Source organism: Capricornis sumatraensis, chromosome 6 (genome assembly GCF_032405125.1).
Source record: "Capricornis sumatraensis isolate serow.1 chromosome 6, serow.2, whole genome shotgun sequence".
NCBI classification, from domain to species: Eukaryota; Metazoa; Chordata; class Mammalia; order Artiodactyla; family Bovidae; genus Capricornis; species Capricornis sumatraensis.
This window is the reverse complement of record NC_091074.1, coordinates 49,391,813-49,407,558: the sequence shown is the minus strand read 5'-3', so window position 1 is coordinate 49,407,558 and position 15,746 is coordinate 49,391,813. Positions and strand designations below refer to the sequence as shown.

The following is a 15,746-nucleotide window of genomic DNA, read 5'->3' as shown; positions in this document are numbered from 1 at the left end:
ATCCACAAGCATGAAACACACAATGCCAGTAAAATGTCAAAGTTAAAAATGTCAGATATGTCTATATGTACAGATATGTGTGTCCTCACGTAATAATGCATATCGTCAAAGCCAAAATGACATGATTTATCAAAAAATAAAAATCAATAAAAAATCAAATACTTATCCCTTTGCTAATGAACAGAACATATATCTGTATAGGAAGTGTTGGCTTAAAGACTTTTTCAGAAATGGAAAAATAATTTTTAAATGTGAACTTTATAACCAAAAGTATACAAATAATAAAATTAGATCTGATGTAAAATACTTTTAATAAGATATACAGTAAATGAAAATAATTTATTTAATCAGATACAAATTAAAATTTCTAAAACCTGCCTTAATAGCTTACTAGTCTCCTTGCAATATTTAGTTACTTAAAAGTAAAGATAAATATCTAAAAATGAGAGTTTATTACTATCTCATGATCAAGAAAATTGTCTTTTAATTAAATTTTTAAAATCTATAAAATAATTTGAAAAAACAAAGCCATAATAAAATATTTGAACAGTACTAGCATAAATTGCTTTTCGTAAAAGTGAAAACTTGTGCCAAAATTAAAGTTTAACATAAAATACTTTTAGTCCAAAGGTATGTTTGCACATATAAAAATGTTAATCAGGCCATTCTTAATCAAAGAAAAGCTTCCACCGAAATAGTAAGATAATTACAGCACAGGTTGACTTAAAATACTCATAAGCCTAAATAATATTACTCAAGCCTCCAGTGAGTAACCTGGAGAAAACTAAGTTTTTATTGGATTGGCCATGTGGTCCTCTGAAGTGGCTAAGCAAGTCACTCAATTTGTACTGGCTGTTTTGCAAACATTGTTTTTATTATATAGTTCTACATTCTTAAAGATTCTTCATTTCTAATCCAGTTTTAAAAAATCTGAGTTTATTTGTAATATGTATTTGTGTGCCTGTGTATGTACACACACATCCATACGTGTATACATAATTATACACATATTATGTACACAAAATCATTGGTGGTTTGAAAAATTCCACAAGGGTGGATATTCTAGTGGATATATATAAAGTTTTACAGCAGCAAAGCTGGGCTTTGTTCCCTGTGCCCTGTTTGCAGGAAGAGGAACTCACTCCTTGCCAGAAGCCTGGAGATCTCGTGGGAAGAGCACAGGGAGGTCAAGTGGAGGTAAAAGCCCTGAAGGATGAGAGGTGGCTCTGCTGTGGCCATGACAGCTCCAGCAAGGGAGCCTGCCAACAGCAGTACAGACAGGGGTACTGCTCCTACAAACTCACCGTGTAAGCAGAAACCGGTTTAGAAGTTATTATAGATGATTTTGAAATTTAGCTGAGGAGTATAATCTACATTCTACATGCCAGCATTTAACCTTTGAGTTTTGACACAGTGATGAAGCACTAAGTCAGATCTTTGAGTCTAAAACACAGTATTAAGAAAGGACTAATTTTTATTATAAGAGACACTGGGCCGTTAAATGTAACCTGAAGGCATTTACTCCATGTGTTACCCTAGGGAAGTTAATGCCTGTTATAAGATACATTGTTTCCTTGGGTTTTGTCTTTAATAAAATGTATTTGGACAGTAATTCAATATACTTAACATTTACTAATTTAGAAATAAACCACTGCTATTTCTTTTACTCATTCATAAAATGTCTTAAAAATATTTGTTTATATTTATGATTTTGAAAGCCTATGAAATACATAGGAATTTTTAACCTTTATCTTTAAAACCTGAGTATTCTACTAATGAACTAACAAATTCATGTAAGGGTCGAAACCAAGATAATTGCATCTTTCAACCTTTGCATTTAATCTATATTAATCAGAGTAGATTAAGGAAGATGAACAGTTTCTATTTTTCCCAAAGGGAAATACTGATTGACAAATTTAAAAAAAAAATACATATTGCATTCACCAATTAACATCTAAATGTAACATTTGGCATTTTTTCCCAGATGGATTATTATCCATTAGAATTCATTTTAAGTTCAGTTCACTGATGATATGTATTTTGACAGGTCTTATTTCCATCATAATTTATATTTACAACACAGCCAAGTCAAGAGAAAGTGAGCATAAAACAACATTTTGTTTTGAGCTGAATATATCTCAATAGCTAAAATGCAAAATTGATGAAACAATTATTTGCTAAATTGTGAAAGGTATATAAAATAAATGCCTAAAGCTATTTATATATTTTAAAGGGAATTTTTAAAATGTACAAGCTGAAGAATGTTACATGAAATTAAGAGATTAATTCACTTAAGAACATTTCTGCATTTAAATTTATAATCCAAAGTATCCCAAATTGGATACAGTATAACCATTAAATACCAATTTATATTAATTATAACTGAGAACAAATATAAAATAAACTTAAATCTGCAATGAAGAGAATTAAGATATTCTCATTCCATTTAGGAAGACCACCCATTATTTACCCATAACATTTTCACATGCCAAAAAACTCAGAAATGTTTAAATAAACTAAAGGCTCCACATGAGGAAATGACAGACCAGCAATATATTCTTTCATTCAAATGGTATACAGGGAAAAGACCACTGTCTATCAATAAGGCTCACACATACACCTAACCAAAGCACACTTCATAACCAAGAATGCACGTATGAGTCCCCAAATAAATGCACACACATACTGAAGGTAAGATAAGGTCTTTTCCCATCCATTATTTGTTTTCTATGTTTAATCATTTAGCAAATATTTAGTGAGCATCTACTATGTACCAGGCACTGTTCTAGGCACCAGGGATGTTATCAGTGGACAAAACATATCAATCTTTACTGTCTTAGAATTTTCACTTGTCAATAAATATTACTATTTATTACTATTTATTCAGCTGTTACTGAAATAAGTGCCATTATGTTAATAATGTTAATAGAACATGGCATTCAATGTAAATGTACTCAGTCACTGGTGAGGCTGGATATGAAAAAGACACATTGTAAATGTATTTTGACCTGCATGATAACAGCATGATGATGATAAAAACAGAGCAGCAGTACAAAATATTCTTAAGAATATGCTGAACAGGGATATAAAGTTTAATACCTCACTCCATCTTCTAATGTGTAGAAAGAGAGGTGAAAAATGAAGGAATCAAGATGGATTCTACTGACAGGGGAAACTCCTGAATTACTGCAAATAATCAAATATATACTGAGAAAATAGAAAATCTATTCTATTCCATATTGCAAAATAGAATGACAATGGACTTTCAGATCAAAAATCATGACTAGTAAGTATGGAACACAACTTCTTGATAATTTCTCCTAAGTTTTGCCTAATGAAATCGGTCCTTTGTAGAAACTGATGTCAGGGAACTACCATCATAAAGTTGAATTCATGTCCACTTCAAAGAATCCCACAAACCTCAAATATTTCCGTGTCATATATAGTAAGGGATAAAGGTAACTCCCAGTTTATTAACATTGAAATTGTTACCCATATTTAAATTAAAAAGACAACTCTTCACACATGTTTTTAATACAACTTAAGATCACCAATTAGTTTAACAGAATTTAAAATACCCTCACCAGGTGATTTTCAACTGGAATGCATGTAGTAGCTTATTCCTTAGACAAATCTAACAAAAATTAGGAGCATCACTAACTTTCCAAGGACAGAAAGACAGGAGGACCTTTTTTTTTCTGTTCAGGTAGAAACAAAACCTGACCATCACCAGAAACACTGACTCCTTCTTCACTACTTATATCCATCTAAAGAATCATTTTTATTTCCAAAGACTTGATTATAAATGTGTTGTTTTCAAGTAAAAGTAACTGTACCTCAGAGGTGTAATAAAAGTCAATCAGGATATTTAGAGAAAGATTATCACTGCATAAGCAACATTTATGCCCATCTTTCTATATAATGGAATGCCTCTGTCAGTTGTCAGTATGGGAGAGTTGCCATGCTATTTGATAAAAAATATGAAGCCACAGAGTAAAAAACATGTCTCTGCTGTTTATGCAGCTTAATATACACATTTGTTAACATTAGTGCTTCGTGAATTTTATAAGAGAATAACAATTTTAAAATATCTGAAAAGTTTAAAAATCAAATCAAAACATACAAGAAAAAATTTTCTTATATCCACATTATTATTCATAAAAAGACTAATTAATTTGATTAATTCAAGTTAAATTAAGCATATCACATATTTTACTAAAACATATATCTCAAATGAAAATGACATGTGAATTGAATATCAAAGCACAAATTCTAAGATGTTTGAAAGTTCAAAAAAGTAACTGGAAACTTAAGGAATTTTATTTTATACCTCTGCACATTTTTGACCTAAATAAACAACACTTTCAACACTTGCCATTTGCAAAACAAAACACCAGGTGGTCCTCACCCACTCCCCAAAACAAACATTCTAATAGTACATAGTAAATCAGCCTTTACACACAACCACAGATTCATGCCAATACAACAGGAATATACCTATGAAACATATTAATATAAAAGAGTGGCATACTGCATACAGATTTTCAGAAAGGGGAAAATCATATTCCTTAAACTTTCAAAAAAGGGCCAAAATATGTATTATTTTAGAATTTATAATCTCTAATTTTCACCAAAATTGTAGTCATTCTCCAAGGGCATTAACCTGTTTTTATTTGCCATGATACCTCCCTTTGGGAAAACAAAAAAACAAACTACTTCATCTAAAAACAAATATGTAAGAACATAACGAAGTATTTGTGTTATGTTGGAATATAAAATTTAAATGTTTGAAAATCCACATATTTAAAAAGCATAATGAAAACATTTTCTATAAGCTAAAGTTTTAAAGTTTATTGAAAAAAAAAACGATGTTTTATTTCATTTGGATCCAATTTTGGACTGTCCCATCACAAAATATGGGGAAGAGTTAAAAATAACTTATCTCTAAATTTAAGAATACATTGTCAGTTGGGAAGGAAAACTCTAATTCTTATTATACTGTTACTGATACTAATTTAGCAGAAGAACTGTCTAGACAGATTTAAGTCTAGGTCTATTTACAGTTCCTCATATATTCAGAAATCATGATAACAAAATAATTCATAATCAATTTTCATTGATTCCCCAAAATTTGAACATTTAATGAGAATGTTTATAGTTTCACAAATGGTTATCACTTTCTTATCCTCACCAGTGTTATAGTGATGCTGCATCTGGGTAACGGTTAAAAGCTTTAAGAAATAGTAACAACAGTAATACTGTTTTATCTCAATTAGTAGCAGTTTATGGCTTATTTAGAGCTTCTTCTCTTGGCCCAGATTTATTTTTATTTAAGTCTTAGGATCTGAGCTCCTCTAGGGAGCTGTTTCCTGCCCACTGTTAAATACATCATTTTAAACAGTTTATCACTGGGTTTGGCATTAATATTTTTCCACTTAAAGGATATTACTGGTCATACAAATAGAGACGACCATTTCTCTATCTCAGACATGAAGATGCAGATTACAAACATTTGCTTCATAACATTATAAACAAATACCACACTAGCAAAATTTAAATCATCAGCCACTTTTTACCAGTCATGGCAGCTTGTTATTAACTTGGAAATGTTATATCTGTACCAAAACAGTACAAAACCCTAATGAAGTAGTATATTGTGGGCTCTATTTTTAGCTAGTCCACTGTGCAAAAATGCCATTAAGTGATATAGAGATCATAAGCAGCTGAGAAAGGAAGGTTAAGAAGCAAAATAAATAAGTAAATAAATAAAACAAGCATTTAGAAGCAAGCAACACATGCAGAACAAGCAAGAGATTAGTTTACATGAAGAAGAGGCAACTTACATGGCTGTTGAGAAGAGAGCTTCTGTGAGTGGACAGACCGTCAGACTTTTGCAGCGTCTCAATCGCCATTTCAATCTGATAATAGATGTCATTAAAAAAAGGGCTCAAGACAAGATAGTAATAAAAGGCTCACCAGAGAATTTTTGATAGACTCTTTAAAGTTCAATTTCTCCTTCAATGGTGGCTAATGAATAGCTCTCACTAAATGTGTATTTTCCCCTTCCTCCCCCCAATCCCAGAGAATAACATAAAAACAGGCACACTAATAATAAGCTCAATCATAAAAGTAAACCTCCTTGAATATTCCACAATTATAATCAGAACGGAGACCTGAGGAGCAGGAACCCCAGTGGACTGTGCTAGTTAAAACATTCTTGACTTTCATAGTTCAAGACGTCAGATAGTAACCACTCTCTCTCTAGTCTCCCACCTAAAAAGTACTTAACATTTGCCCTATTCTGTCACAAAAGGAAAAGAGTACAGATTTTGTATTTTACATACATTAGTATTTTAATGCAAATGTGCAAAGATACCTTTATTAATGTTCAAAAGTTACTAAACCTAACCATTTCTCTCTAAACCCTGTATTAAAACTTGGAAGTGGAGCATCATTAGTATGGACACATTTAGACATAAGCATGGATCCTATATCATATTTTAAGATGTGGTGGTGAGGCAGAGATATCAGAAATGATAGCAGACATGGAATGTAGAAGAGAAAATAATTCAGAGCCAACAAAGAAAAGGGACAACCACAGAAAGAATTTTATTCTGTGTAATCTCAGCATATGATGAGTAATCGTAACACCTTAATTAAGTAGGAGGTGCCAATAATAAATGAGATGTGCTGTTGATCCCTTCATATTTAAAGATAACTATCTCTGAGCTCCTAGCACTATAGCATTTACTGTAAGATCAGGTTCCAAACACCCTGTATTTGCTTACTGGATTTTATTAACATTAGCTAAAGTTAAATTTAAAAATCACACTATATAAGAAAGAAATTATTATTTTTATTTTTGCTACCTGATCAAATCAATACTCATATAAGCAGTTAAGAAAAATATTTCATGCTTTAAAACATAGATAAGTTATATTTTATACTATCTATGGAAATTAACAATGCCTTGAAATTTTAACATACTGCCTACTCCTATCCAAAAAAAAAAAAAAAAGGATGACAAAATCCATAGCAGAACAAAGTCTTGTTTTTCCCACCAAGTGTCCACTTGCTTTATGGTAGAATACTTTATAGATAGAATGTTCAGTCTCAATTATGCCAATATTAAATTTAGTTTCCTCAGGAATTGGTAGCTTTAATTTTATGTTATTTCCCCAAGTTACTGGTTCTTCTTTCTCAGAGTTAATAAAATGTAATACAGAGAAGGATGTTAGGTTAGAAATGATACAAAAGTACTCTTAAATATGTATTAAAATAATTCATAAGGTGATAGAGCACAATTTATTAGCTAAATTTTTTTAGATCACACACTTAAGTAAACTGGCTTCTGAAATACTCTTTGCCAGATGGAATGTTAATGTATTTCATCATTATACTTGAAAATAAACTGATGAAAATGATACTGTACAAGCCAAAAAGAGTAATGTAAATTCTACTAAATTTACTAAATGTTAAATTGTAAAACTAAAGAATCTCAGTATTACATCTCTTAAAAGGGTATCAATAAGTATTCCTACTTTCAGAGAGAAAACATGTATCAAAAGATAGCTGAAGAGTCCCATCCTCAAGTGACTGTAAATCTCTTCTAGGAAAAATTTGCTCAAAACTCTAATTTGCTAAAATGCCTACATTTTTTTTAAAGTTTGAATGTGGAAAATTTGAAATTAGCTTTTAGTCTATTTAAAAATAAAATAATCTGTTTCCTGTGATTTTAGAGGTTTAGGTGAAAGGTAAAAATCACCAAAAATCTAACAGCAGAGCAATAATGTGGGAGAGATCCAGATTCAGATTTGCTTGTTAACAGCAATTTCCATTTCTTAATGACTAAAGGATTTGTTGTTTTTGACAATTAAAAATTGAGTGCAATAAATGAACATTTTCCATTTCTTCCCTAAACTAATTGAGCTTTGGACTATAGCTTAGCTTGTTTTCCTTCCTTTTTTTGCAGAAATAAATTCTCAGAACTAAGGTATATTCTAGCCCAGTTGCGTCTCTTAACCATCCTAGGACTGAGTGCACACGTCCTCTCCACGATTATCTAATGCTAGGATATGTGTTGCTTTGGACATGGTGATCCTGTACTATTGCCTCATAATCAGATAAGAAGCTACGGCAACTGCTCTTAGATCAAATGGTGGGATGCTCTATTTGAGATGAGATGTTCGGCCTGGAAAGCCAGGCTTATAGAGCGTTAAGTGTGATTACTGGAGTGGGTGAGACTTAAAACTCCCTATGTGAAAGAGCAGGTAAGAAACTGATATACATTCCAGCCACAATGGGCACACGAATTCTTAGAAAAATAAGTTTTTTCTGGAAGATTAAAAAAAAGATACTTAGTAATATATTAATACTTGGGGTGAATTAAAACCTTTCAGATTCACCAGGTTAAACAGGATTCCTATGAGAATGGGAATCTCCTCTGAGGGTGGTTATCAGTCAGAGAGAGAAACCCTTGCTCCAGTGCTACTGCAGAAACATTTTCAGAAACTGGAAAAGAGGATTTCACACTGTGTTGAGACACATCATTGAAATATTAGAAGACTGACCAGCCTCTTGGTCAGAAAAAAGACAGAGATCAATGAAAAGTTTTCCAGCCAAAGGAGTTACAAGTGTGGGATGACCAACCTCAGATGCTACCCCAACAGAATGCCTGCAAAGTCTGAAGAGTCAGAATTCAGGAAATGTGGAGAGCTTCCTAAATGCACAGTCCAGGTTTCTTCCTGACCACACACTAGCAGGAAGACAGAAGAGGGCTTTGCAGTATGCTGCATGACAAAGCACTATGAAGCATAATGCTAAAGATCTGGTTTGAGCATTTGCTGCGAATATTTTACAGGGAAACCCAGACTTCATTAGCAGGGACACCCATGAGCTTTGCTCTGAGTGAAGCTTAATTTGGGTGAAGAAAGAGAGGAAGGTAACACCAGTTGCTATGACAAAACAATGTCTGGGCTTGTGTCACCAGTTAGGAACTGGAGAATTAAAGTAAATACAGGTATGACTTGGTTCCCACAACCAAACACTGAATTCTCAAAAGACAGAATACCAGGGCTTCCTTCATTTGGGCAAAAGGTTCTCCATACTAAGAATGCGACCTGAATATCAGGCTGCAGACTTTTCCAATCACTGAAATGCTAACATTGCCTTGTTAGGATCAAAGGACAGGTGGAGAGTCTCCAAGCACCCAGGGTAACTTGAGGCTAGTGAGATATTCACTCGAGAGTCAGTGTCATGATAAGGACGTAGAAAAGTCACACCAAGCCCTTAAGAAAAAAGGGCGAGAGAGCACAGGAGAGAGGTCAAATGCTGTCTGAGGTCCAGTAAATACAGTGTTTGTATTCTCTTTTCCTGAGCTCAAAGAAGAGATCAATATTGTACTTTTACTAAAGCAGCAAATACTTGTAAAGAGAAAAACGTAACAAGAAAAAAGCATTTTCCCTATTATTTATAATTCCCATCATTATTTATAATTGGTATTTATGGTTCCCTGTTGCCTTTTCATGCAGGAGAATCCTTATCACAGGATGGCGTCTTGTTTTGCAGAGCTATCATCAGGCTTTAAGTGCTCTGCTGGAGGGTTGAGAGATTTGAGGAGACTGGGACCTGGGCAGAGCGGAAGGGAACGTTCATTGGCAGATGATGGGCAGAATGGGGAGGACAGGTGTTGCAGAGGGGCTCTGAGGGACTCTGCATGTGTGACCCGTTACCCTCAGCTCTTTCCTCCACAACATCGTCAGTAAAATTGATGCCGCTCACACATACTTCAGGTACAAGTAGTCAAAACTGGCTGGAGCACAGGCTTCATTTAGGGGCAGTTGATGCTGTCATAAAGGTAAATCTCAGGTTCAAATACACAGAAACTTGGAGAGGTATTGAGTCGTTTATTTATTGTTGATATTAATTTTGTCATCACCATTACTTCTAAGAGAGAGAGTTATTTAAGTAATTCTGGAAACAGTTGTTTTAGAGCTAATCTTATTTCAAACATCAGGATACATCAATGCTGGGGAATGTCAATCACCTTCAGTGAAAACAAACAGGAAAGCTGACCTCAAACTGAGAGATGCTGAATCTTTTTGCAGGAGTTGCAGAGGGCCAGAAAGAAGCTCCCCTTTACATGTGATTTATATATATATTATGGGCACCTATTCCATGGCCCAAATAGAATATCATATATATGGACAGTCAGAACTTTGTCTTAATGTAAATATCGACCATTCAACTACATGCCATTAACAGAAGGAAAAAGAATAATTATATCAACTTACTCATTGTCTATAGGTCAAGGCATATTCTAGTGACTCTGAAATGGTTTTTTAATCTTTTTTGAAGACTAAAGGTCAAGATGGATATATTCAACTACCACTACAATTAAAATTGGTCTCATGGTAGAAATGATTTCCCTTCTAGAACAATTTAAAGCAATTTAAAAACAGAAATAATACCACAATGTTTTATGATTTACAAAGCCTTTTTAGATTAAATCTCATTTGATCTTCACAACTTTGTGAAACAGCAAAGGCAAGCAATATTATCTCCTTTTCACAAATCAGAAAATTGAGTGTCTCTGGAATTATATAGGTATTTATACACCTGAAGACTGGAATCCAAGATTTATCACTCTACATTCAACATAATTTCCATTTTATACAAATACAACATGAACATTAATCAAGTGGAAATATCACTGTTTTTAATAAAATATCTTCTGAGGAGTGGCTTGTAAGATTAAAATTTGTTAAATGATTTGCTATTAACAAGATTCATTTTCTAACAGAAAGGGCTTGAATATGATTAATAAGCAATGCTTGAAAATGATTTCAAAGTGATCAACTTACAAAGCAACAAAAAGTTTTGAATGATAGCTTTACTTGTCATAAAATAGTTATGTAATGATTACATTTTCTTATTAATATAGGTTATTTTGTTAACCTCACAAGTTAACATTTTTTGGAGAAACATCATTTTTGTTTCCTTGTAAAAGAGAAGTAAATTCGTTAGAGAAACCCAATGAAGAGAATAAACTTAAGACTGGAAATTTCCTTTGGGATAATTTTTCTCCTGAACTATTGACTTGACATTTTGTTTGAATTTGAGATTAAGTAAGATACAAATAGGTTCCCTGGTAGCTCAGCTGGTAAAGAATCCACCTGTAATGCAGGGTATCCTGGTTTGATTCCTGGGTCAGGAAGAGCCCTGGAGAAAGGGATAAGGTACTCACTCCAGTATTCTTGGGCTTCCTTTGTGGCTCAGAAGGTAAATAATCTGCCTGCAATGTGGGATTGCATATTTGGGCTCGATCCCTGAGTTGGGAAGATCCCCTGGAGGAGGGCATGGCAATCTACACCAGTATTCTTGCCTGGAGAATCCCCATGGACAGAGGAGCCTGGTGGGCTACCGTCCATGGAGTTGCAAAGAGTCGTACGTGATTGAGCGACTAAGCACAGCACAGCAAGATACAAACATTTCTACTTGGTGGCTTGTTTAGAAAAAGTACCCATGATCACTGACATGAGCCATGTGACAACTGCCCTTATACCTGTTAGAAATGATCACCTCCTGGTGTGTTAGTGTGTATTGGATGGAGGGGGAGTTTCACAGTAAGTATTTCAAACCAAGAGCACCAAGGAAAAAACCCTTTCACCCTGCATTTAGTCTATATAATCACAACACAGGTGTTTTCCAAGTGTGGTCCTAGACACTTGTTAGAATCATCTGAACATGTGTTAGAAATGCAAAACAACAATAATGAAAAACAAATAAAAAGAATGGAGCTCAAATTCAGTGCTCTGTGACAACCTAGAGGGGTGAGATGGGATGGGAGGTGGGTGGGAGTTCAAGAGGGAGGGGACATATGTATACCTGTGGCTGATTCATGTTGATGTATGGCAGAAACCAACACGGTATTGTAAAGTAATCATCCTCCAATTAAAAACAAAAAAATTTTTTTTAAAAAAGAATGAAAACTGCATCCTGGCTGCTCATATGTGTTGCTGATGCTTTGAACTCTTCTTCAGTTTTTCCAAAGCAGCACTTTTCAGAAAGTAAGGTGTAACTCATTAGTAGGTTATGAAATCAACTACACTGACCAGCATTTTTTAAACATTAAAGAAATCAAATAGAGTAGAAAAATACTCAAATATCCTGGCACACAGTATGCATAACTTTGGCTTCAGTCCTCTGTATATGAATGTATATTATGTATATAATAGTCTTATATGTGTGCATACAAGTGTGTACTCATGAATGTATACATGTATGTATGTGTATGAGTAGTAAAAGGCCACAGTGTAAAGGTATTTTCACTGTAGATTGTGGCCCCCAAACTTTGAATGCTCTGCGTGAACAGTTATTCCCTTCTAGTAATTTCCCCTCTAGGGATCTACAAGTGTCTCTTGGGCCCATGAATCTCTGCAATACAGACAGAAACAACTCACTGAAGCTAAAGTTCTGAATATACTACTCTGTAAATTATACATTCAACCGATATAGGAATCAACATGTGAATATATTACTCCATAGCAATATTAAAGAAAAGTTTAACTGAAAGATTCAGTACTGGTTGTTCTTTTAACTCTTAAAAACATTTAAAATGCCCAGAAAACACATGTAACCAGTTTTGCTTTTCATCTCTTGAACCAGAAGTAGCTAAGATAATATCTTAATCTTATACATTAAGCATTTAGAGAAAAGAAGTCTTAGATCTTGGAAATGTTTAACTGTATGAAATTTTTTTTACTCAGTTATAATTTTATGACATCTAGGTTTTTTTTTATTGTTTTGCTTTCAACCTAAAGTTTTGGCAATTTTGTATTCCCTCAAGCTATTTTGAAATATTGATAAGGAAAAAAAAATCTACAGAAGGTACTTGCATGAACTGAATGTGTTCTGAGAACATCTGGTTTAACCAGGTAAACTGAAACCACTGTAGTTTTGGGCTTCTATTACTGCTGCTGCTAAGTCGCTTCAGTCGTGGCTGACTCTGTGCAACCTCATAGAGGGCAGCGCACCAGGCTCCGCCGTCCCTGGGATTCTCCAGGCAAGAACACTGGAGTGGGTTGCCATTTCCTTCTCCAATGCATGAAAGTGAAAAGTGAAAGTGAAGTCACTCAGTCGTGTCCGATTCTTAGCGACCCCATGGACTGCAGCCTACCAGGCTCCTCTGTCCATGGGATTCTCCAGGCAAGAGTACTGGAGTGGGGTGCCACTGCCTTCTCCACTGATTATTCTGTAAAGCCCACATCCCTCCACCCTCACCAGGATTCTTTGAGACTGGCGTTACTGGTGCATGAATATAAAATTAATTTTTTAAAATTAATTTTAAGATATCAACTGTATAAGCTCTAGGGATTACAATCACCCTTCAGGAATCTGCTAGGCTAGGATTAGGTGACAGGATTTAAGGCCAAATTTATATTTTCGAATTTAATATTTCAATTCTGCCTTTTGCAGACTATTCTGAGTACTACGAACATTTTCAGTTTATATTTAGTTCATATAATCATTAAAACATAGGTTTTCTCAAAGTGTAATTCTGGATCAGCATTATCAGAATCACCAGGTGCTTACAAGAAATACAAATCTTAGGTCATTCTCCACACTCAATCAAAAGGCTTGAGGGTGGGGTCCAGAAATGCATTTAATCAATGCTCCAAACATAATGTACATTCAAGTTTGAGGAACACTGTACTAAACATACCTCTTCATGAAAGTGAAAGAGGAGTGTGGAAAAAGCTGGCTTAAAATTCAACATTCAGAAAACTAAGATCGTGGCATCCAGTCCCATCACTTCAGGGCCAACAGATGGGGAAACAATGGAAACACGACTGCAGCCATGAAATTAAAAGACGCTTACTCCTTGGAAGAAAAGCTATGACCAACCTAGACAGCATATTAAAAAGCAGAGACATTACTTTGCCAACAAAGGTCCATCTAGTCAAAGCTACGGGTTTTCCAGTAGTTATGTATGGTTGTGAGAGTTGAACTATAAAGAAAGGTGAACACCAAAGAATTCATGCTTTTGAACTGTGCTGTTGGAGAAGACTCTTGACAGTCCCTTGGACTTCAAGGAGATCAAATCAGTCAATCCTAAAGGAAATCAGTCCTGAATATTCACTGGGAGGACTGATGCTGAAGCTGAAACTCTAATACTTTGGCCACTTGATGCAAAGAGCTGACTCATTAGAAAAGGCCCTGATTCTGGGAAAGATTGAAAGCAGGAGGAGAAGGGGATGATAGAGGATGAGACGGTTGGATGGCACCACCGACTTGATGGACATGAGTTTGAGCAGGCGCTGGGAGTTGATGAAGGATAGGGAAACCCGGCGTGTTGCAGTCCATGGGGTTGCAAAGAGTCGGACACGACTGAGTGACTGAAACTTGAAACTTGTATTGCTGCTAAGTCGCTTCAGTCGTGTCCGACTCTGTGCGACCCCATAGATGGCAGCCCATCAGGCTTCACCGCCCCTGGGATTCTCCAGGCAAGAACACTGGAGTGGGTTGCCACTGCCTTCTCCAATGCATGAAAGTGAAAAGTGAAAGTGAAGTCACTCGGTCGTGTCCGACTCTTCACGACCCCATGGACTACAGCCTACTAGGCTCCTCCATCCATGGGATTTTCCAGGCAAGAGTACTGGAGTGGGGTTGCCATTGCCTTCCCTGGAAACTTGTACTAAACAAGATCTAATCTTTTTCTTTGCCAGGGTTAGACTGCAATTAATACTTCAGAGAGAATAAGTAAGGCGATAACAGGTATTCCTACAATGGCCCTGGCTAACTCTATGTAAGGGGGTGTTTCTTAAGTGTTATTTGAAATTTTGCCTCTCTTTCATTCTCTTGCTAGCCAATCTTACCCAACCTTTAGATATTTTGCAATTTATATTAGTAACATAATCAGAAGATAATCATAATTTTGGTGAATCTAAAATTAATCAATTTACAACATATTACCATTTGTGATTTTAAAAATAATGTGATGAGAAAGAAAATGAAAGCTAACCACTTGAAAGAAGTTTGGGGCTCTTTGTGGATTTCCATTTTTTGCCTTGGAGTATTAGGTACCTTTCAATGATGAAATTAGCTCTATTAACCCATACTGTAAACCTTACAACCACAGAAGCACAGTGCCTGGTCAATAGTGATTGCTCAATAAATGTCTGAGAGAGTTAGTGATTAAAGATAACAATCCAGGCTCTGAGTATATGAATAAAAATACTAAAAGTTCACCTTCACTCCAAAATATTTAATAGTAAGAACGGTTCTATATATCTTTACTAAATTTAATGCAAGTTTTCATTCTCTAAACTTTCTACTGTCTAATAAAAGAGGACGTCTTCTAAAACCAAGGATCAAGGTTTAATTTGAACCATGATCCCTCGTAGACAATCTTTTATTGTGCATAAAGTAAAAGAAAAGGTTGCTGCAGTTACATGCATTTGGGTAGATAACACTTTATAATCATTAAGAGCTTGCCTGAATTTTTTAAAAATAATAAATCACTTTTTAATTAAAAATATATTCATATGCCTCCCACCCTTTTTCCTCATGCATTCTTCTAGAGATATCTTTGTACTTATATAAGCATATAGGAATGTATGGGGTTTCCCTGGTGGCTCAGGCGGTAAAGAATCGGCCTGCAATGCAGGAGATCTGGGTTTGATCCCTGGGTCGGGAAAACTCCCTAGGGAATGAAATGGCAACCCATTCCAACATTCTTGTCGGGG

The 15,746-nt window shown here is 34.9% G+C and overlaps 1 protein-coding gene across 2 annotated transcripts in view; it reads right to left on the bottom strand.

The window, feature by feature from the left end:
• The window catches only part of RFX3 (regulatory factor X3), a 188,534-nt gene that overhangs the window by 78,861 nt on the left and 93,927 nt on the right, over positions 1–15,746 (bottom strand). For both annotated transcript variants that reach the window (XM_068974262.1, XM_068974263.1), the window contains exon 4: positions 5,844–5,918. In XM_068974262.1, the coding sequence (XP_068830363.1) occupies positions 5,844–5,918 (75 nt within the window). The remainder of the gene's footprint in view (positions 1–5,843; positions 5,919–15,746) is intronic.